General features: G+C 43.9%; 1 protein-coding gene across 4 annotated transcripts in view; it reads left to right on the top strand.

Annotated features, from left to right (window-relative positions):
- Positions 1-24,991, top strand: part of STK26 (serine/threonine kinase 26) — a 234,213-nt gene that overhangs the window by 72,006 nt on the left and 137,216 nt on the right. For all 4 annotated transcript variants that reach the window (XM_086918710.1, XM_086918713.1, XM_086918711.1 and 1 more), the window contains exon 2: positions 17,076-17,306. In XM_086918710.1, coding sequence (XP_086774836.1) covers positions 17,076-17,306 — 231 coding nt within the window. The remainder of the gene's footprint in view (positions 1-17,075; positions 17,307-24,991) is intronic.

The raw sequence follows: 24,991 nt of genomic DNA, 5'->3' as shown, positions 1-24,991 counted from the left end.
GATGGGGTGCTCTCTTAAGAACTCACGGGGCTGTGCAGTCTTTTTACTCGGTTGGGTTTTAAAAGTTTGACATAAGTGGCACAATAGCAGCAGAGGCCTGCGCCTCCCGCGCGTACCTGGTCGTCTTTCAAACAGCGCTCTCCACGAGGTTTACTTGACGATTAATCGTAGTGAAGTCCGTAACAAAGGATAACATTCATAATGAATGTGGCAGCATCTGTATCAGGGGGCATTTTCTCTAGCACTGTATTCAGAGCCCGGCAGATGTCCTTAGGCATTGTGGCTCTACAGACCGGACAAAGGGAGGGCGGGGGATCGAGAGGACCTTTTGTGCTCCCGCCTTCTTCAAAAAAAGAAACGCAGCAGTCTCCATTCCCGCCGGGCCTGCACTTAGCAGGGCCCCGCATCCGAACCCTGGCATGCGGGTCCTACCTTCTGCTTGAGGGGGTCACCTCGGTCTCCGGCGGGGCCATTTTGCAGCATCAGGCGGACAGTCTTCACGTGCTCCTTTCATTCCACACACATCACAACCCTGGAAGGCAGATCGGGAGGGTGCCGCTGCGCTGCCCGCGGCGACCCGGAAGCTTGCGGCCGACCGGAAGTCCCGCCTCCTGAGGTCCGTGAGAAGAAGGACTGCCGGCGTATGGAGCGCCCTTCTGGTCCTGGGTAGCCCGGGTCCCCAGGAGGGGGCCGGGGAGAAGGAGTGTGGCGCCTGTTGCGGGGCTCCTCTGACCTGAGGGAGCCCCGATCCAGAAGAGGAGACGCGCCGTGAGGAGCGGAGCGCGAGAGGAGCCCCGCCGGAAGAGCGCAGCCGGTGAGTGGGGCCCAGGGCTGATGTGAAGTTAGAGTCCCCCGTAGGGGACTCCGTGCCTGCCTGTGTGTATGCCTGTGGGGGAGGGGAAGTGTGTGTGTGCGCGAGGGAATGTGTGTGCGCGCATGCGTGACTGTGTGTGATTGAGAGAGAATGCGAGGCAGGGGATAGTGTGCCTTGTGCCTGTATGTGTGCCTGCGCGCGCCTGTGTGTGTGTGTGTGTGTGTGTTTGCGTGCATGCAGAGGGGTGGGGGCTGCCTGTGTCTGTGTGTGCACAGATAATGGTCACAGCAAGCGTGTTCATTCGAAGCCAGCCTCGGGAAAACGAAACTCATGAAAAGCGAAACTGACACTGACACTGACACTGCACACACAGCAAGCTGCGCGCTCCCGAGGTGAAATCTGACAATGGAAAGGCGCGCGTCTGATTGCTGTCCACTTTCACAAATACGTGGTAGCATTAGTTGGCGAGCTGACAGCATTCATGCTTTTGCATGAATGCCACGTCCGCTCGACCTAAAAAAGGATAGGGGATAAGGGACAGCCCTGCCTGGTGCCACGTTGGACCGATACTGTGCCTGCCATATCAGAATTAATAATTATATTTGCTCTGGCACCCGTGTATAAATTTTGAATTAAACTAATAATTTGTGAAGGGATACCAAAGTGTTTTAAAATAGCAAATAAAGTTGTCCATACCACTAAATCAAAAGCTTTCTCTGCATCTAATAATAAAAGTAAAGCCAGGATTTTTTTAACCTGAAAATAATCTAGCGCTTCCGTGAGAAAATGGGCATTGGTCACTAACTGCCGGCCTGCCACAAAGCCATTCTGATCTAAGTGAATAAGATCTGTTGCAATTGAATTGAAACGTATTGCAAGTAATTTAGTGAGGATCTTATAATCGGTATTAAGTAATGTGATAGGCCTGTACGAGTTAAGGTCTTTTGAATCTTTACCTTTCTTAGGAAAACTAACAAAATGAATCTGAGACTTGACCACCCAATAACATATAATTAAATAATTGTAAAACTAAATCAGAGAACGCGGAAAAGAAACTCTTAAATTCAGCCGGAAAGCCATCCAGGCCACATGCTTTACCAATTGGTAAATCCTTAACCACCAATTCTAATTCTGATTTGGAAAATAAACGCTGCATTGAATCACTATCTACCTGCGTTCAGTGAGGGCATATTATATCTGGATAATAAATTTGAGAGCTTGGAGTGATCTATTATTTGCTGTTGACTGAAAATCTGTTTATAGTGGGACAACATAATAGTGCCAATAGCATCCGCCTGTAATACTTCAACTTGAGTAACAGGGCACTTTAAAGAGTGGATTAACTTTGCGGCAGCTTGCTCTTTTGCCTGCTATGCAAGGAGTTTCCCAGAGAAATTACTTTCCTCGTAAATCCTCTGAGATTTTATCGAGAATTGCTGTTCGCTCTGTGTAAAGAGAAACGTATTAAGTTCACGTTTAGCCTCATTTAATTGTTTTTGTACATCGCTGGAAGGATTAACTTGGCGCAACAGAGTAAGTGATTGGATTTTTTGATAAAGTGAGGTCTTAGTTTAATTGTGCGCCATTCTTCTGCATCTTTACTGATTATGATACCACGAATAAAAGCTTTTAATGAGTCCCATACGATATGGAGTGGGGCTGTATCTAGATTACGTGCTATAAATTCAGTAATTTCAATTTTTAACCCCTTGCGTGCGGGGCGTATTCCCCGCCTGTGTTGACTCCGCCTTGCGCGGGCGGAGTCATGGCAGAACGGTTCCGTCATCAGCACAGTTCAACCGATGCTGATGACGGAACCGTTCTGTCATCAGCATGGAAGGGGTTAAGAAAGAGATCCAATTATTATCCTGCAGATAAATTTTATTAAATATCAATCTTTTAGATGACTTAATCTCTTCGCCTACTTCAAATTCAATTAACGTGGTCTGAAAAACCATTGTGGAAAAATGTTTGGTAGGAAAATTTTAATAACCTTGAAGCCAGAAAAAAATCTAATCAAGATGAGGATCTATGTCTCCCAGACCAACACGTAAATTCTTATTTCTGTGGAAATTTAGTACGCCATGGGTCACAGAGATCCAATAAAGATATATTCTGCATAATGGACCTTCTTGATTTTGGTTTAAATTGTTTCCTTGACGCACCAGTGGAGTCTAATTTTATATCCATAAGGAAATTAAAATCACCACCTATCACCATGTCCCCCCTAACTAACAACAAAGATTGAAATAACTCATCATAGATTGGGGCACAATCTTCCACTGGGGCATAAAAGCTGACAAACGTGATTGGTCTTATCCTATCTTTTATTGAGCATGTAACCCAGCACCACCACCCCCCCCCCATCTTCATACTGGACAATTTCTGCATCTAGATTCTGATTTAGAAAAATAGCGACCCCACTTTTAGCTTCTTGAGCGCATGAAAACCCTCTATATAACGACCAGGTTTTAAACCTAGAAAAAGAGTTAATTTTGGCAGTAGAAATATGGGTTTCTTGGAGCATTACAACAGCTGGTCGTTCTGACTTAATCCAGAGCTCAATTGCTCACATTGTTTTTTATTATTCAGCCCATTAACGTTAAAGGAAATCACTCTAAGCCCCCCAATAGATAGATATAGATCTAACTCATTAATAATTCATTAAAGCACACATTTTGCCAACTTATGTTTCCATCAAAATCCAACAAGAACTTAAATTTTTTCCTCCCACCCCACCCCACCTCCGGTGCTCCCCTCCAGCACCTAGCCCTGTGGCCCTGCACTTAACCTTCACCTCCTCCCCACGCTGGCCACCTGACACTCACCCTTCTCATGGAGGCGCCGTGTTGTTGCGCCTCTGACCCTGTGATCCCCGTTCCTCCCTACCCTCCTCCCCCCCAGTCATGTTTAGGTTTAACTCTGCAGTTGGTTAAGCATCTCACGTGCCTCATCGACATCAGAGAACAAATAGAATTTGCCTTTTATCAGAACTTTTAACTTTGCCTGCTGTGCCATTGACGCTTGGACACCCTTTTCTTTAAATAATTGCAAAATCTTTACAAAGTCTTTTCTCCGTTTTGCAGCAGCAGCCGACATATCGGAGAAAATCCGACATTTAGTAGTTGGATTGGCATGAAATTGTCTTTGCTTGAAGGCTTGTGATAAGATTGTTTCTTTGGCCCGTACATCAGCAAAGTTAACAATAATTGTCCGAGGAAATGGAGAGTTAGGAAATGGACGAGCTGGAACTCAGTGCGCGCGTGTAATTGTTAGGTCTCCCTTGAATTCAGGGATTACCTCTCGAGAAAAGAAGGAAGTAATCCATTGCACCATATCAGACCCTTCAATATTCTCTGGCACGCCCACCACTCGAAGGTTTGACCTTCTATTATAATTTTCTAACTCATCCAGTTCAATCTTAAAGGCTTTTAAAGATTTACAAATAGTAGACACCTCCTTCTGCATAGTGGTCATATTGTCCTCCAGCCCTGAAATTCTGGTCTCGGATTCTTGAAATCGATTTGTAAAAGAAGCCATTGAGTCTTCAATTTTGTCCAGACGATTACAAATTACTGCCAATTCAGCCTTTTGAAATTGCTTCATTTCTCTTATTTCTCCTAGTATCAGGTTTAACATGTCTTTCACTGAGATTTGAAAGTCCCCAGTAGTCTTGGTGTCCATCTATAGAATCGGGCTCTGTGTCATTGCATGTGCTATAGCATAGTCCTTCAAATCTAATTTAGATTGCAGCAAGATAGAGACTACAGCAGAGGGGACAGCCGTAGAAGAAAGAGTTGAGACTTCATTTTCACTCAAAAATGCAGTTTTTATATCTACAGACTATTAAATTAACTACATTACTAGTTGACGTCGTCGAATCTGTAGGATTTAAGGGGGTTGGGGCCTCTGGCGAAGTTGCTCTGGACCCAACTGCATTCGTGTTGGTATTAGTAGTAATATGCCCTGTGCCCTTTCGCTCGAATAACGGGAATTGTTTAGAGACCTTGGGAGTAGAAATTACCAGGGCCTCTTAAGGAGCCTGTGGATCATGTGCCAGTATGGAATTCACCCCTTGTACCATTCCTGGTGATTTAACTACTAAGCTTGATAGGGCCATATCCAATCCAACCACGGGCAGCTCTAACACCTCAGTCACCTCCTTCCCCTTGCTAGTAATAGTTACCGGAATCTTGTTGAGCCTGTGTTATATTATCACTTGGAAGATTGTTTTCACCCTCTCCAGAGCTCTCTGAATTTTCAGCTGAAGAGTTCTCCTTCTCTGTAGCAGATCCTGCCAGTTTAGCTTTTTCTGATTTATCTTTCAGTTGTTGACGTCTTTTTATCGCCCTGGTCCTAGCCGTCAATTGCTTGCCCATAATCAGAACACAAGGCGAAGTATTCTCACCTCAAAGTCTCTGATCTTCACCCTTTAACAGGGCAAAGTCGATGTATTGGATACCAAGGAAAGCCAGAGCGTAAAAAAATGTTAGGACTTGTAATTCACTATAATTTGCGATATTTTCTATCACTGGCAGGACCCCAATTATTCAATGCCTTGACCACACAGCAGTTTCAGCACATTACTATAAAGTAAAGGTAGCAGGTAGCAGGGCAAAGTGTTCAAAATCAGAAAGTCCCAAAACCTCTCCGATCGCTAGGAATGCTGGGATTTGTAGTTTTTTTTTAAATTTTCACCGCATTATTAACATCAGAGTTCTGTAATATGGGTAAGACGGAGGGTAAAACAGTCTTATTCAGTCATCTGTCATCATTCCAAAGTTCGAGCCCTTCAACCGGCTTTTAAATGCTTGCAACTCCACTCTGAGATTATAAGATTTCCGAACCCAGCCTCCGAGAAAAACTTTAAGTTGCTGCAGCACTGAAAAGCGTTCTTCTAGGAATAGCCAATAAAGGTATCGAGCTCAGCTTGCTTGCTCAAATTCAGCACTTCTGATCAACGATGTCGCTGACTATAATATGAGCACCCCTGAAACGTCTAATGTCTTAATTTTTAAATAGAATGTCTCTCTTGTTAGACGCACGGCATGCGCTTTCCAAGTGACTTTATTGCGGGCATATACCTTTTGGGAGAGCAGGTCGTTCCTCCGATGTTTCGCTACCTCCGCTTTTTCAGCAGCAGCAACGTGTACAGCGGTCACAGCGCGTCAGAAAACCCAGCGCGTATCCTGCACTTCAGTCTGCACGGACTTCGCAGGCACCGGTGAGAACGCCCCAGAACACCTCCAACGCCATCATCCTCGAGGAGCCGAATGGGGGGAGGAGCAAGGAGCAGGAAGCCGAGGTGCTACGTGGAGGCGTGGAATTCCACTGTAGCGGTACGAGGAGGTGCACAGTTAAGGTACCATGTTTTATTCAAGCACCGCTAGAGGTCCGGAATCCTCTTTCCTCCCAAAGCTTATCAAAATCATACGCAACCCAAAGGCATATTTGCTGTCAGCATAGATGTTCCCTGTCAAATCTGCACTTAATTCACACAGTCTGCTGAGGGCTATTTTTTCTTTTGCATGTGCTGACATTGTGATATTCGTCTTGTCTCTACTATTGTTCGCAATGTAGTCATAGCATAAGCTGCTCTAGAGCAGGGTGTTATTGGGCGCTTACATTTGTGTGATATTCTCATCTCACCTCTAGAAATCAGGTGGCTCAAATAAGACCCCTGTTTTCACCAACACTAATTTCTTCGGGGTTGCTTTGTGACCATGGAATACTAAGAATGTAAGCAAAGATGATAGTGGCCCACTTACATTTCTTCCATATTAGCTGCTACTGGAAGATAGTCTACAAATTGGATCAGTGCCTCCCCGGGTCCCAACACATGTTGCTCGAGGTCTACCTTTAATATCTGTGAATATATGGAAAGAGATTCTGTATAAGTTTGGAGTCTGTGTCCAAGAAAAACCACCTCATAAAGGTGAGTAGATATTGACTATTGGGGTGTAGGGGAATGGAGAAAAATGCATGTGTCTAGTCCAGGACTGAAAAATAAGTGGGTATGTTGATAAGAATGGTAGTGGTTGACTACTCTGGCTTGTAACGGCAATTGAAATCCCCACCGAGGTGTTTGGCATCTCCAAGAGCAGTAAGTGGGGAGAAGTATAAGCTGATACTGTGTAGTAAGTGGCACCAGTGTCTATGAGGGACTTAACATTATTCCCATTAACCTCTGCTTGAACATGGGGAACCTTCTGGTCCGCTGACAATGCAGGTGCCACTACTTCTTTTTCCCCTCTGGGTCCCCCCTTTGCTTCATTGTTATCCTCACAATAAGTGTCTTGGGCCATCATTTGATGTGGGTCTGCTGTTACTGGTCAAAGTAGTTCCTGTGTATTGGTGCCGACGATGTTGCACAGTTCTTATGAATTTAATAGAAATATGTATTAGATCAACAAAACTTCATAATACAGAGACTGAGAGTTCTTACATTATCAGTATTTGTTGGATCGGCTAGCTCAGTACTGCATCTAAACGCCTAAGCCTGTAATTTTTCAGGATATTGGGACATTCATTCTTCCAATGATCATTAGAACCACAAATATGACATCCTTGGTCCGGGGGTAAGGGGAGGTGTCCCCCCCCCCCCCCCCCCCCCCACTCTACCCTGTCCTCGCCCCTTGATGCCTCCACCTTTCAGAGTCAGCGTGGTGCCATGGAATCCCCTAACCTGTCCCTTTTTATTGGTATTAAACTGCTGTAACTGTTGTATTATCAACTTGGCTGTAGTATCCTTTTGTTGCTTCTCTCGTTTGTCCCCCTGTTGTTGAAACTTAAAGCAATATTAGCCATTAGCCAATATCTTATTGAGTGGTTCCACCAACCAGCAAGGAATAACTGTCTGGAGGGGTTTCTTAATAGTGGGCAGTAGTACTTGTACAAATGCATTCACTAGGACAGAAGTAGAACCAGGTTCATCTAGGTCCATCCCACTATGGGTCTTAAAAGCCTTCCTCATCTTCTCATAATAGCAATGAACAATGATCTTTTTTATTTTTTAACTACCTGGAATATTTTGTTCCAATCAATACGTTTAGGGGCATTCTAAAACCTTTTGTGACCAATCCAAAGTGTCCTGGGAAAGGGAACCATTATCTGGTCTATCTGGCTCTTCCTTTGGCCACTGCACCTTTTGATCAGTTTTAACCTTAGCCCACAGTTCTGAAAGTATAATTATGTAAAACATAGTATCGAGGTCTTTCCAGGTCAGAGATCCTAATTTCTATACCTGTTCTACCTTTGAATAAAAAAAGAAGAAATACAAGTGTTTGAAACGAAATAAAATCATAACGCATTATGTGATAAGACGGTGTTTATGGGGAAATGTCTTAGGTTGAGCCTCTTGCCAATGTTGAAATGAAATGGGCCTGATTAGAGGTCTTTCTCAAATTTGTTAATTCAGTGTCCAAAAGTGCTACTAATTGTTTTTTATTCCCTCTGGTGCCTCTGAGCAAAGAAAAGAGCATCACTGTGTGCTTGATATCCCAAATCTCTCATCTCATGAGCCACTCCATTTATTTGTCTTTCCTCCAGTGCAACTAGTGTGAATTTGTCCACTTTGCCGCAAATATCAGCTTAACTCCCTCAGTCTCTGAATCTCTTGGGGTGTCGCTCTTTGACCTGTGCCACTCACCTTTTTCCTGATCCTACCTTTAGCTTTCTTCTTTTTGACTACGTTCTTTGCCCCTTCATCACCTACCTTAATCTCACTATATGGAGGCTTTCTTTCAAAAAGTCCTTTATTATTGGATATGCCTCCTCCCACTATTGTGGGCCAAAGGCTGTGCCACAAAAGCCATACTTTCTCCCAGAGCTTCATTGCACTTTATTTCCTTACTCTTCTGCTCACTCTTGGCCTGTCTAAATTCTTGTAACTCCTGTTTCAATGTATTATGTACTATCCCCATCACCTGTTCGGCATACCTCAGTTGTCTGGCACATGTCGGTTATCATTCCAGCAATTAAACTGCCGATCTAATCTTCTTTCCCCTGTCTTTTTTCACAATGCAGCGTCTTAAATACTGTATTTTCACTCTGTTGAAGGTTCCCTCCAAGGGGGAATTGCAAATAAATACTTTCCTTAGTATACTCGTGCCATTGATTAAAAATAAACCTGTTGATATCGAAACTTTTGACATTTCATGGGTTTAAGGCCCTTCGGGTTTGCAAAAGCTGACTGTAGTCTAACTTATTATATTTGCTTAATGCTTGACCCAATATTAAAATTAACCCTAGGCACTCCCGAAATCCTAACAAACGCTGAGAACTTCAAATGGCCTACTGTGGAGGCTATTATCCATTGAATTGAGGAAGAGCTATCCCTTTTGTTTCCTTTATCAGAGCATCTCTGTTTCCTTTATCCTGTTTGCCACCCCTACCAAATGACTGACTTCTCAATAGTTCTTTGGGATGAAATATGGGTCATCCACCTTGTATCTGGGTCACTCAGTTATATATGCTGACTCCGGAAACCAGTCCTGTTATTGAGGTGCACGCTTTGGGATATGTACAGGTCCATGCTGGCCCCATCACCACGTGCTGAGAAGCGACTGGAGTTGCCTCTGTTCATCCCCTCGTGGGCTACTAATTGTTAAAGCTGAAATGAAGAAATCTTAAAATAGTGGAGCAGTTGGACATGGGGAATCTCCAGTTCAATGTATTATACTCCTGCTGCATCAATGGAATCTCTGAGCATGTGCCATGGAGTCTGCTTTAACTTACAAACTACTTAGCTTATATACATTTGTAGTCTTGTAAGAAAATAGTGAAAAACAATGATCTCAACAAAATGTCTTAGAACACAAAGGTCCTTGAGAAATGCAGCAGAAAGATTTCAGACAGCTTAACATGTATCATTAACAACAACAACAACGTTTCCTTCCCTTCTCCCAATGTCTGGCTACACTTTAAACAAACCATTATTCACTGAACGTGACCTAACCGGGAGTTTGTAGTATTTATAACTAATCTTATGAGAACATCGGTGCAGTATCAACTTTCTTACCAGCTCTCAGGCCCTGGTGACAGTGTACAAGATTAAGTGAGGGATAAACACCTTCCTTTAGTGTTCTTTGAATGGGAAGGAAAACATTCTGTAGTTGAAGACTTTCCTTACGCTCGTAATTCAACTAACTTTTCCATGAACCCAACTGCACTAAGCTAAACTTGCTTATCTGTGGAATAAGTTCATGTAAAGCATTGGTACCTACAAACATTTTCTCAGGGGCCAAAATGTTTAGTCGGAGATGTGACTGAGGGCCGTCTTGATGTCACAGAGTGGTGGTCGGGGCAGGAGGGTTGGTGGGTGGTATTTGTGGTGCAGTGATGATAGGGGAAGTGAAGCATATATATCTAGTGACTGAACTGCAAATGTGAAACCAGAAAACTGTGGATTAATCCCGGCTTCCTCCCATTACCAAATTGTGTCAGCTAGGCAATTGTTTTTACTTTCCCTCCTTTTTAGGTGGTGCCTGGGCACCTCATACGGTGCTGTGCGAGGCATGTTGTATTCAGGTATGGACTTGAAGCGCTGCCCGTTTTCCGACCGTGTTTTCAATTGGATCCTGGTACTGTCCTTTTGAAATTGTTTTTTGATTCATGGCTGGTTGGCTTAGACATCACTATTTTTTCCTTGCTTATTATTTAGCACCTCTATCTGGCCAAGGGCTTCCTACAGCCTTTTCCAACTTTTGTCCCTGCTTGGGAGCATGGACCAAGTACAGCTTCCTGTCTGCGGCCAGTGTTGTCCTATTAGAGGCATGCTCCTGCTGGTACTTCAAAAAAAAAATAGTTAATTCACTCTATAAGAGTGTGTCTGCAGTCTGTCCCACTCCATCCTCCCCCCACCTGTGCTATTGCTTCCTGCCCCCTGCTGTCCATTGTTTTGCTGCTCCTGCCCTCCTCATCTTCCACATGTCGCTTGCTCCCCGCCCGCCTCCTGCTTTTAGTTATGTTCCTGCCTCCCCCAAACACACTTCTGGCTGCCACCTACAACCCTCCAGTCAGTCAACCGCAAAAAACATTAACAAAGCCAAATAGCATTTGCATACATGAGAGCTACTTGGCTTTGTCAATGTGTTTTTTTTTTTAGTTTTTTTTTTAGCCTTATTGCACAGCAAAACAGGCTTGTCTGCAACAAGGCTTGAAAATGCTGTGACGCAGTCAATGCTGGCTGCGTCATTATGCTTTATTTCTTTACTTTAAGCCATGTTGCAAAGCAGCCCGCTCTGCTGTGCTACCTGTCTAAAAAACATTGACCAGGCCTATGATCTTTTATTGGTGAAGCATGTTGACTTTGACAAGACTTGCTGGCTATGGAATGGGTGATTGCTCCACAGTTCCTTAATTGTTACCGGGATGGCTGCCTTCTGACTGGCTCTGCAAATGGACAGTATGGGCTGACCAATTTTGTTTATGCGTGAATTTAGTCTTGCCGGTCTGTGCATGCCCATGTGATACTGGAGGTTTCTGGGACGCTACTAAAAAGAGATGTGCAAGGAAGGGTGTATAAGGTGAGGGAGGGGAGCAAATACAGGAATGGCTAGGGTGTGCCGATATAGGCTCATGCACTAGAGATGCCTATCAGGGTGATGGTGCCTATATGGTGAGTGACTGAGCCTCTGAAGATTTTTTGCTTCTTCCCTTTCTACCCCGCCCCATTTCTGACATCACAACTTTTTGTATGATGCCAGTTTTATGTCCCTATATCGACCCACTTCTGTACCCCATTTCCCCCTGCTTCAGTTACTTGTCCATGCAGTCCCCAGTTCACACTTCTTCCTTTACCCTTCTTTCTTCCTCTACCACTCCAATCTTCCTGCTTCCAACATAAACATCCCTCAAGTTTGTGCCAACCTCCCTTGCCTGTGTACAGCATCCTGCTCTCCTATCTCCCTGCTGCGTGTTCCAGTCACTGCTCATAAACTACCCTCCCTTCTTCGTCTCACTTTTGATAGGCTCATTTTGCCTAGGGAAGTGTGAATAATCTCGTGCCCCCCCCCCCCCCCCCCCCCCCCCCCTTGCACTTGTCGTTTCATCGTCTGAGTATGCATGCTGTCCTGTGGAGATTGATATTCCCTCCTTTTGGCCTTGCTAGTAGTGCAGACTCATCCATCTATTTAAAAGCAACTAGGATCATGGCTATTAACCTACATTATGGTAAGGTCTCCTGAAAAGAGAATGAAACGCTCTAAGATGTAGAGTCTCGAAAGTCCAAGTTTACTATTTGGGTACACTTCAGTGTTCCTGGAAATGGATGTTCTTAATTACCCATGACGCTGGGCGATTTAGGGGGGTTAACATGCCTCCTGAATGTACAATGTACTGTAGGCAGAGACAAACAATGTTATTTAAAATGACTATTTGTTTTGCATGCAACACAAACTTATAATTAATACACATCTACATTGTACCAATGTTATAGCCCTTGTAAGAATGAAGTTTCGAGACCGTTAACCATGCAGTAATTACGAATTCTACTTGTCCATTACATGGTGGTCTTTACCTCGTACACATAAGCAACTGAGCTATCGTGCTTGGATTGTAATTTGTGACCTGAAGGTTACGCTTGGATCTCTGCTAAAATACACGAGCCATCAAGTTCTCGTTTTAGGAATCGAACTATGATTTACTTTTTACCAACGGCACTCTGAACTGTTTTACCGATATTGGATGCTGAGTCCTGCTAGATGCAGGCCCCATTTACTGCAGGCTTATTTCTTAACCTTCGGTGATCTATCTTCCCGGGTGGTGAACTTGGCTAGTGGATGTAGCTGTTAAGATTGCTCAGTGGGCTAATGTACTTGTGTGAAAATAAGAGGGAAACTCAAAGTACACAGGTTTGAATCATGTATCCCGTTCAGGTATTGTCCTCCCGTTGATTTTGTAGTAGAATACTGCTGAGATGCTCAATAATGGCCCCGATAGTTTGCAGTATTCTTTTACTACGAGCACTTGTAAGATTTGCACTCCACATGACAAAGCTATAATTGTACAGCACGTCCAGTTTGTTAGATTTGTAAATTATTATTTATAAACCTATCGAAAAAAGTATTTCTTACGCGATTCGTCAATTCGCTTTGGCCTTCCTGTTTGTCCGCAGTTTAGTTTGTTACTCTGTTAATACTGGACAAACGGGTTCGTCATTGATAATGCACTCCTCAACGCGTACCTTTTTATCTGGATGGAGGAAACAGCCCTGTGATTCGCGAGTCGAGCGAGTGATTCAGTAACATGCGATGCAGTTCATCCAGTTTTCCTATTAATCATCACTATAATCGTGCTCCAAAATGTGCCGTCCAATGGCTGTGACGCTTGCAAATTTACCAAGTGTTAGTAATTAAGAAGTAGCTCCAGATGGGCGTTTGTTGTGAAACATTGTTTTCCTTGCATTCGGATTACTAAAAGACGTTCGTCTGAAACCAACACCCTGGCATTGTGTCGTGTTCGTTTTCTGTGGGACTTCATCTGGTTTTGAAAATCACACAGCCCTTGAAAGCTACATTTTTATGTTTGCCTGTATAATTTTCTAAGAAAAAGATGGGAAACTGCCAATGTCTGACCTGAAAGTGTGTACCGTCAGTTTTCCGGACTTAGGCAGCAGTTTTTGAGTGTTATTCAGTGTATCTCCACAGGAATTTGCGGCTACTGGCTGTATTGGAACACTTCTTTTTAACTACAAATGCAGGATTTACTTTCAGGTTCTTCTTTCTATCAGTATCAGTTTCACAGTTGGATTATGAGACCTGTTGGAGCGCGTGTGAGCGTGCAGGTTAACGCATGCGTGCATTTTGCGCACATACACATTAGCGTCTTTGTGCACACCAGGTTACTGTGTATGTATGTATGTATGTGTGCGTGCGCACATGGTACTGAATCTCCGATTACTGTAGTAGACCGGGTTTTGATGTTGGTTACCGTAACCCTGTAAGAACCCCAGGGGTAGGTTGTATATTTTGCCAAGTGTCATTTTGTACATATTTAGAATTTTATTCGTGTATACTAATGGGTGCTTTGTGGCAAAGCTTATGCTGAATACGGTAGGCCTGCGTTTTTGTTGTTGATTTTATTGTTATCTGCCAATAATAAAGTCCTAAGTCATGATTGGTTTATTGTAAAACGGTATGGTCTATGCTACAGGTCTGATCGGTTTATGATGACAATTTATGAAAAAGCAAAAGGCCCGATTTATTTCTTGTAAAAAGCATATGTTAAAGCCATTAGTCCGTCAAGACTGGATTGTCATTACTCTTTGCTGAAACCTGTTAATAGATATTGCATTAAATGGATTTGTCTAGTTCACTATAATAGACAAGTGCGGGTCGGGTTTTGGTTACCTCTGATTGCACCCTGAGGGTAGAATATTTGCACTGGAAGTATACTGGTCAGGCCTTCTTATTGGGGAGGGGTTTACATTGTTTAAGAAACTTGAATTGACTACATATTTTAAATGTTAGGCCTTTATACATGATTTGTACTTTGTAGAAAAGATTATGCTCAATATAGAAAGCACACAGGTGAGCCTGCAATAAAGCATGTAGGACTCATTGGTTCATATGGGAAAATTATGTCGGCTGCCATAGGTCTAATCTGTTCCGTATACAAAATTACTGCAATGACCGCATTCCTGACATATTGTTAAAATCCTTACTGAAGCCTGTCGTCCTTTATGGATGAATTGCTATTGCACTTTGTTAATCCCTGTAGACTAGTATTTTGTTAAATGGGATCTCACAGATTAGTAAGCAAGGATTTTGGTTTTAGTTACTTCCATTGATAAATACTGGAGGTTGAAGACTTACAACACTGATCACCCTTGCAAGTCCTGCTTAGGATGCCAGGTGCAGTTGCCTGCCAGCCGTTACAATAAAAAACCTAAATTGACCACATACGTATTTGGTTTTTGGGTCAACATTCTTCTGTCCAGATGTCCTTCATAATCTTCTCAATGCAGCAAACATATGGGGCAATAGGTTTGCCCACTTCTGCTGTTCGTTCATATTGCTCTCTGAGAAAGTGTTTTGACAGATTACATGTGCGTATTCCCCTGAAAATGAGTGCCCTTCATTGTCTGGACTTAGTGGCCTTTCCTTTTGTGAGGAAATGTGGTTTATTTTGTGTGGTGACTTCCCAATCTAATAAACTTACAAACCTGCCTTTGGCCCAGTCGGGCTCTTTTGCAAAACCTTAGTCTAACCCTGGTTAGCTGTGTGTTTTATAGAAATGTAGGTAGGTCACGTGGAATAATATGTATGTCATGGTATTGGAATATCAAATGAAGGGTGGTCATGTTGGGGCAATGGGGAAAGTTTGGTCAGACGGTGGTGTAAGCTCGTGCTCTGTTTTGCTCACCAGATGATCGTATTTGAGACACTTTAAATAAGCGCATGTTTATTTACCACTACCTGCCTCACTTCGTCATTTTACTGTGGCCATCGACCTGTCCTGCTTTAACAAAGCATTTAGAATTACCCAAACAATTGAATAAGAAAGAAACATGACACAAAGGAAATCCAACACCAATTGATAAACAAAGATCTTGTTTTTATGACTTTCTAGACACAAAAACAAGCAAAACCCCCCAGAGGGTTCTATAGATATGAATTTTTAAGAAAATCTTAAATCAGAATTTTTCATTCAAAATGTAAACCGCATTGGCAGCGACTGAAGTTACTTTGGAAACTTTTATACTCTTTTGAAAGATTTTATAATCTTATGATATTGTTTTATAAAGTTGTGTCTGGTACCCCTGCCCACTTTAGGTGACAAAGCCCGGCAGGGAGCAAGTCAGCGGGGCCAATAAGGCTTAGTAGGACAGTTCGCTTCCTGTTGAAGCAGTCTCCAGTCCAGTTTAAGTCTCTGTGGACGAATCCTTATAGGCATCAATAGAGTGGTTGTGATGCAAGGGATACAAGATGCTGAGAATTCTGATCCATTTGACAGGGGTCTTACTGGTTGGCACCTTTCGGTAAACTAACAAGGAGGGCATAAATAGCCACAGAAGTCGATGCCCCTCGAAGTCCTGTCACAGTGAAACTGAATGTGTTCTTTAAATGTGGCTTGTGTCCTTCTTGGGTAACAAAACTACTCTTTGACACTCCTGTGTCCAGCAGGCTCAGGTGAAACTTTTGAGTGTCGAAGTTCGTTCTCACACGCTGTGTTTCAGCAATCATCACGAAAAAGCAATTGTGGCTACCAAGGTGGCTACATCCTTTTTTTTGTGGCACTGGAGCTTTAACATAAAGTCTGCTACCCACTTCTATGTTCAGTTTAGATTTTTCATAAGAAGCTTACACCTGCAAAGTTCAGGTGGCAGCTTGTTTTCTTTTTATACTTTTGCTTTATTGTCCATGCACTTGATGTCTGTGTCTGTTTAATTATGGATGGTTAAGTGGGTGTTCGCAGGAATGAATGAGTGGGTGAATGAATGGACTTTCGAATGACAGTCTATGTATGATTGGTTATTTAGTGCATAAACTCACCAGTTGCTGAAGAGGCACTTTGTTATAAGCTAGATCTATTGGCATTGCCAATGATCAAGCGGAATCAGCAACTTGGATGTTTTTGTAACCTTCAGTGCCTTCTATTTCTTTTAGAAAAAATATGGACATTCTAACTTTCTACTACTTACTTGTCCTATCCCTCCCCAACATAAAAATAATTAAATACATTATTGAAGACCAGTAGAATGGAAAACCTAATTTGCTATGGAACTGCATTTCAGGAAACCTGCAGTTTCCCAGGTACCACTTACCCTATCAGAGAGGTCTCTTTAAGGGGTCTGTTGGGGGAGAAACGCAGGTCTATTCATATATGAGAATGTCACACTCAAGACACTTTTAATAAAGCTGCATTTCTTTAGGTGCTCTCTGCTTTGTGAATACATAGGGCATATATGTATATTGGAGTTTCCACACAAATGATTGAATACTTTGCAAATGAGGCAGTGAAACCTTTGTGCACTGAAACCTTTTTTGACAGTCACTGGTCTAATGACCTTCGTGTGGTTATTTGGCATTGCTCAAATTTCATTGATGTCATTGCATGTGCCTTCGGAGAGAGACTTCTTCTATACAGGGAGTCTAAGCTGGGATGTTAATGTCTCTCATAATTTGATAGAATGATCAATTAATGTATTGAGTTGAAAAGCAAAGACTCACACATTGTCTTCTCAAGGTGATTTTAGTGTGAGCAAAGCAATTTAAGAATAAAACTGGACAGTACTGACCGCTTTTTTTTACTTCTCTAGAACCTTCGGGCAGACCCAGAAGAATTATTTACAAAGCTCGAACGCATTGGAAAAGGATCATTTGGTGAAGTGTTCAAAGGAATTGATAACCGGACGCAGCAAGTGGTTGCCATAAAAATTATCGACCTTGAAGAAGCAGAAGATGAAATTGAGGATATACAGCAAGAAATAACGGTATTAAGCCAGTGTGACAGCCCCTATGTTACAAAGTACTATGGATCGTATTTAAAGGTAAATAGAGCACTAAAGAAGGAAATACTTTTTATTGCTTCTTATATGTTGATTAAAAAACGTGATGCTTGCTTCCAAAATAAAGATCTTTCTGTCTTAGACAGTAAGTGTCCTCTGTTAGTATTTAATTCTGATTCTGAGTTCTTTGCAAACAGTAAATGCTCTGTTGTATAGTTTACATTGATTAGTGTTACTTGGGGGTCGATTACGCTGTTGGTCGGTAAGCCACCGGCCCCTCATCGGAGGCTTACCACCCGGCATGGTAGGTTTACAGTAAGACTGCCCAATTAAAATATAGGTGGTCAGAGTGTAAAGCGGCTGGTCTTTCAGACTGGCTTTTTAGCCTGTCGGTTAGTCGGAAACCTTTCATAATCCCCTATAGACTGCGTTTCTGCTGTTGGGATTATGATGACCGTTTCCAACCAGCTTTTCACGTTTGGCTGTCCAACATGAGAAGCCTGTCAGAAAGCGACGTTGGGGACCCCTAGCAGGGCCCCATATCTCTGTGACCTTGGATTGGGGACCCGGGAGAGGGGTGGGGGGGAGCACCTATGGTGTCCCCCTGTTAATCCCTGCACTGTGTGCCTGCCACGCAGTGCATGAATTATGGTATTAACAGAAGCTCCCATTTCTCCATGGGAGCTTGAGCTGTGGCCAGTGTCCTTCCTCCGCATAAGCTCCCATAGAGAAATGGGCACTTGCTACTACACCATGTGCAGTCTCATTGTAATTGCGGTGTCGGGAAGCCGACCTGAGGTCAGTAGGTCCCGAGACCGCAAAGGTGTCTGGCGGACTCGCGATCGACCGATCTCTTAATGATTCCCTTAGTCGGGAAGCAAGCCTGCGTTCTGTTCGCATTTTAAATAAGAGTTGAATACACGAGGTTAGTCACTTAATATGTCCGTTAATATATACAAACTTTGACTTTTAAGTAACTTCTTTTTTCCAGATGATTGTAAAACACTCTCGTTAATTCCCATAACGAATGTTCACTTCGTTGGCATGCAAATTTAAACCAAACCTTAGCGACAGTCGGATTTGCTGATCTATCTTTTGGCATTAATCCTTCAGGTCCGCTTCTGTTTGCAAATCTGCTAGAAGACTGCTCCCTGTGACACCTTTATTTCAGAATTTCAAATGGCTGGTTTCCTTCGCTTCCTTATTTACACAAGACCAGGAATATGATCAGGCCAGCTAGAAGGCGTACTTGAGTAGCACAACTATAAACTTACCTAATATCATTGTTTTCCATCTACTTTATAAATATTTTTTTTAACGAACAGATTGTCACTTGGTCATCTTTGGTTTCAGATATCACTTTTTCTTTTGTGCTAATGACTAATCAGTGTGTTTTTTGTGTGTGTGTATATATATATATATGTGTGTGTGTGTATGTATATATATGTGTGTGTATATATCTATATCTCACCAATGGAGAAAAGAAAATGTCACACTCCCAGGAGTTAAATAAAAGCAGTTCTTTATTGAAGACACCAGCTTCATTTCAGCTTAGTAGCAGAGCCCCATGATGGATTTTGACTTCCGTCTTCTCGGATGGTAATTGCTCACAGCTGTTGCACACGTTGTGCTTTAGTGTCTATTTGCAGAGCATTCTGGTAATTATAGTTTTCGCTCAGGACGTTTCAAAAATGCCCCTTTAATGATGATTGAAATTATTAAATTGCATACTCCTAGGCTCTTTCTCCCTTCTAGTGTCCTGGGCCGTATCGGTGCATTAAAACCAAAGGTAATATCCTCATCTGTATCATGAAGCTATCCTTTTAAAACGAAGGCTCGCTGGGTGGAATTTGAAGTCTGAGATTTTCCGGTCCTATTTTACTTTTACTGTACTCCTGGAAGTGCAACATTTTCTTTTCTTCATTGGTGATTAACTTTTTAAGGGTTGTGTGGTCTTTACCCCCTACATGTCGCACCAGCAGCGAGAGTGCGCTGCAGATTGGACCACCTTTGCTGGAAAGATATAGGGATATAGGGGAATGGGTAGGGATATGGATATAGCGATATATGGATATGGGGAGGGATATGGATATAGAGATATATGGATATGGGGAGGGATATGGATATAGAGATATATGGATACGGGGAGGGATATGTATATGGGCCGATATATGCACCAGTCTGATTTAGAGGGTGGTGCCAATACTTTACCATTTACTGTTTTGGGGTGAAGTATGTCACACATTTATTTTGAATTAAGTTTTTTCGTAACTTTGTTGGAATACTGCAGGGTCATGTCCAGCAACAGCAATATGTGCGTCCCTTGTAATCATGCATAGAGAATAGGTAACTCTTATTGTGGTTAAGTCTTCTATGCACAGTGAGATTGTTGTTAGTGATGTGGAGTACTCGGTGTGCTTCTTGGCTTACCATGTGCCCCAGGGTTTTATGGGTTAAATAACTGAAACCTAAGTATCGTAAGTATGTGAATGCCTGCCAAGTGTGATTTCTGAAGGAGGTTGAAAATTACTCCTTTTCCCAGATTGTTAGTGTGTGTGTGTGTGTGAGTTGTATTTACATTTGTTTGCACGGAATCTAGAGTTACTCACTTTGCCAGAATGTATTTTCTGAGGTTAAGGGTAAATTCGAATAGCATTGTTAAATTTCTGGAATGCATGTGTGCTTGTGAAGATGGCTCATCTGGGTAATACAAGGAGTGGAAAGATTTCAGACATGCTTATGCAATTATGTAGAATTGTGACATCTGACTTGATGTGACGAATGTAGAGAATTGCTCTGTTCCAGATCAAACGTTATGTGATGGCAGTTTAGAGTAGTAGTGGGTTCCTGGAGAGTGTGTGTTAGAAGCAAACCCCAGTGCTTGAATACAAGGGTTCTTGAGAATTCCTTATTTCCCTAGAGTGATATGCTTAACCAGGAACTTGGAGAATAACTCTGAACTCTGTGGAGCTTTTGTGAGAATTCCCTAGATGTTACTCCATATACCTAGGTAAAACTTCAGTTTCCAAGATTGTAGTTATGAATGCCATCTGCATGTGAAATAAATGGAGTTTTGTTAAATAAATATTACGTTTCCATAATGCATTTTTGTGGTGACCACTCTTCTTTGATTTTCGAGAAAGGCAGTGAGTTACTGTTTTCAGCAGGAATCTGTATTGTCAAGGTGCAAAGTACTTGAAGTGCAGAGAATAACGTTCCTCTGGCATTTCTTAGTATGACCCAGCTCCTGGAGTTGGGAATTATCATTTTATCCCCTTCTGTTCCTTGGACGTAGTGGTTAGGTCCTCGGCTGTGGCGCTCCTATGCTGAGGACTTAACTATTATGTCCAAGGCACACCATTCAGAAATCCCTCTACTGTAAACAGCAGAGGGATTTCCTTTTTAGGTCTCACCTGAGCCAGGGCACATGCTCTGCTGTGCGAGACATTTATTAAGGGCTTCAAATTTTGGAACATCCGCTTGTGTGTGCTTTGGTTTTCTTCACCCCTATTGGCCTTTGCATGCATCTTTCTAAGACAGACCGCTCGCAATTGGCCAAAGGCGGGTGCATGTCCCGCCTTCTCTGTCCTGGCCTAGGGTCTGCAGGAGCGAGAGTGGCTTTCCTCCCTCGTCATGGCTCATTAAGCACAGCGTGCACTTTCAGCTCCAAAAACGGTTGCTTTCACTTTGGCGTATTGCGCTTTTTAAAATGTATTTACTAGAGCGCCGTAACCCCTTTCTGCACAGAACACCCCTCCCACCGCCCAAACATCAACCAGAGCGATGCCGTGGCTTGTTTCTAATATTCGGCTTCTTTCTGCTCTCCCATGTGCCCCCTTGGAGATCTCTTCTCCTTCCGCATTCTGCCGGCACCTTTCTACCCAATAGTCATCCACCACCAGGTCCATCACCACCACCAGGTCCATCACCACCACCAGGTCCATCACCACCACCAGGTCCATCACCACCACCAGGTCCATCACCACCACCAGGTCCATCACCACCACCAGGTCCATCACCACCACCAGGTCCATCACCACCACCACCAGGTCCGTCACCACCACCACCACGTCCGTCAACACCACCACCACGTCCGTCAACACCACCACCACGTCCGTCAACACCACCACCACGTCCGTCAACACCACCACCACGTCCGTCAACACCACCACCACGTCCGTCAACACCACCACCACGTCCGTCAACACCACCACCACGTCCGTCAACACCACCACCACGTCCGTCAACACCACCACCACGTCCGTCAACACCACCACCACGTCCGTCAACACCACCACCACATCCACCACCACCAAGTCTACCACCACATCCACCACCACCACATCTACCACCACATCCACCACCACCACGTCTACCACCACGTCTACCACCACATCCACCACCACCATGTCTACCACCACATCCACCACCACCATGTCTACCACCACGTCTACCACCACGTCTACCACCACGTCTACCACCACATCCACCACCACATCCACCACCACCATGTCTACCACCACGTCTACCACCACATCCACCACCACCATGTCTACCACCACGTCTACCACCACATCCACCACCACCATGTCTACCACCACGTCTACCACCACATCCACCACCACCATGTCTACCACCACCATGTCTACCACCACATCCACCACCACCATGTCTACCACCACGTCTACCACCACATCCACCACCACCATGTCTACCACCACGTCTACCACCACATCCACCACCACCATGTCTACCACCACGTCCACCCCACCACGTCCACCACCACGTCCACCACCACCACCATGTCTACCACCACATCCGCCACCACCATAGGAGTGTCAACCCCGGCTGTACATGGGACAGTTAAGGATGCATTGGCTGTGAGAAGACTGGAATAGGGGCTAGAAGTATTACACCCACCAGACCCAAGATACATTTTGAAGAGGCGCGATGTCACAAGGGGTCCTGTAAAAGCACTTGCAGCATCTCTGCCTCACAGTGGCATACCTGCATGAGCCACTCGCTCAAAACTAGCATTGGCATAGCCAATAGGTCTCGCCTATGGGACCTCATAGGTGTTTAGCCATGCAACACTTGATGTTGTTGCACCAAGGATATTGTACTGGATAACTAAACACTTATAAGGTCCCGAAGGCGAGACCTTTTGGCTATGCCAATGCTTGATACTTTTTCAGCCTCTGGAGCAGAGGAAGAGCTTCCCCAGTTACCAGAGGCACTTTTTTTTCTCAATAAAACGTCGATCGGCGCTCTTGGCGCGCCAACATTACACTGAATGTGAAACTAGCTAGTTTTTCACTTTCACTTCCTACATGCTCACTGAGCTATCTCAGCCCCTGTACACATAGGCAGGCGGGAGAGGTGTCATTGGAAAGGCGAGTATCTCCCCTTTCCAATCGTAGCCATTCCTAGTGGATCCTTGTCTGGGGATCGCTGCAGCAGGGCAATCCCCAAGCAGGGATCCACAACCAGACACCAGGGATGGGGGAGTTTGTTGCCCCTTTGGCAAGGGCCTTTGCTCTCCCCATATTTGTATGGGAATATTTCATTTTTCTGCCCCTCCTCCTGGGGGGGGGGGGCAGAAGGGAGCAATAGCCCTCTTTCTGCGCCTCTGGGGGTGGGGGGTGGGATGGGTTGCAGAAAGCACACCAGCACACTAGGCCCCAGCGTTTTACTTTTTATTTTTAAACATAGGGGGGGGGGGGTGCCCAAAATGAGCATGCCAACACACCCCCCCTCTTCCAAAAAAACAAACCTAACAAATAGTCTTTATGCCCATGGGGGATATTATCCAAAGCAGAGCACCTAAAAATGTAGAAAATTAAAAACTGGGGGGAACCAAATTGGGTGCAAAAGGGCAGTGTTTTTTTCATAAGTTTTTATGGGTGCTGTGGGCACCCACACAAGTGGGGTATCATTTTTATCGGGAGATTGAGAGGAACGCTGGGTGTAGGGAAATTTGTACTTGCGTGGTGATCTTCCCACCTTACCCCAATGAAATGTGAGGAATTTGTGACCTTTTAGATAAAGTTTGTTTGCAGGGGGATTCTGGGTAAGAACCTTTGAGGGACCACAAGCTATACATCCCTGGAGTCCCCCGGGTGTCTGGTTTTTAGAAATGTCTGTGTTTGGTAGGTTTCCGTAGGTGGCCGGCGACCCCGGAACATAAAAAGGCAGGAGCTCTTTATCTACTACAAAACAACCTGTTTTTGCAAGGGGGGCATCTGCTTTTTTGGTCATGGGCTTTGCGGCCATCTGGGGAAACCTACCAAACCCAGACATTTCCAAAACTTAGATATCCAGCGGAGTCCAGGGAGGTGTGGCTTGGGTGGATCACACAACGTTGTTTTACCCAGAATACCCTGCAATCCTCAATTTTAGCTACAAAAATTAATGTTTTACTCATTTCTGCGTGGGGAAAATTGTGGAATCACTGTGTCTTCACATATTTTCTACCACCAAGCGCTCCCCCATGTCTCCCGAAAAAATGCTGTCTCACTTATGTGGGTGGATCAAGTGCCTGCCACAGGGAAGGGAAGGGCCCATAATGTATTATGGAGGCATCCAAATTATCGATCACAAAACAACCTGGTTTTACAAGGGGGTAACCTGAGTTTTTGGCCCCTGGCTCAGCTAGGGAAACCTACCAAACCCAGACATTATGAAAACTAGACGTCTGAGCGAGTACTAGGAGGTGTGGGTAACGTGAATCCACCAATGTTTTCCTAGCCAGAATCTCCTGCAAACCTTAAACTTAAATAAAAGTTGTGGACATTTGTGCCTGCCCACTGATTCCATAACTTTCCATCACAGAAATGTGCGAAAAATGTATTTTTTTTTTTTACAGTTTGAAGTTTGCAAGGGATTCTGGGTAACAGAACCTGGTGAGAGCCACACAAGTCAACCCTTCCTGGATTCCTCTTGGTATCTAGTTTACACAATTGTACAGGTCTGATAGGTTTGCCTAGGTGCCGGCTGAGCTAGGGCCCAAAATCCACAGGTAGGCGCACTGCAAAAATAAAAGTCTGTTTTCACTAGAATAATGTTAACCGCATCGCTGCGGCGGCTTTTCCCGCTGTGTGCAGCAATTTACAAAAAGCCGCTTTACATGACGAGCTCAGCTCGTCATCCGCACACGACTACCGTGGCTGATGACGAGCTGAGCTCGTCATCCGCAGCAAGTGGTTAAGAGTCTATGTTGGGTTTTAGGCCGTTTCCTGTTGCGTACACTAGGCCTATCCACACAAGTGAGGTACCAATTTTAATCAAAAGACTTGGGGGGGGATTCCTCAGTTGGTGGCTCCCCGCAAATTCTAATCACAACAAAGTGATGTTTTTTTTACCCACAATGTTTGAGGTTTGAAAGGGAATGGGATTCTGGTAACAAAACCTAGTGAGATCCACACAAGTCACCCCATCCTGGATTCCTCTGGGGTTTCCTTGGTGATGGCTGAGCTAGGGCCCAAATTTCACAGCTAGGCATATTGAAAAACAAGCATTTGCAATACAAAAGGTCTCGCTTTTGAGAGTTTTAGTTTTTGGCATTGTAAATGACAATTTATTTTATTAATGTGTTGTATTTTTAAATATAAATAAAAATGCATTGTTATTTATAATTATTGAGTGACAGGAGCAGTGCTGTGCGCCACAGTAATTAGATGTTATTGCGTGGAGTCTGGGTTGTCGGGGGAGGAGGTTTTAGTGTGCAG

This window comes from Lissotriton vulgaris, chromosome 4_1 (genome assembly GCF_964263255.1).
Source record: "Lissotriton vulgaris chromosome 4_1, aLisVul1.2, whole genome shotgun sequence".
Lineage (NCBI taxonomy): Eukaryota > Metazoa > Chordata > Amphibia > Caudata > Salamandridae > Lissotriton > Lissotriton vulgaris.
This window is presented reverse-complemented; position numbering and strand designations above follow the sequence as displayed.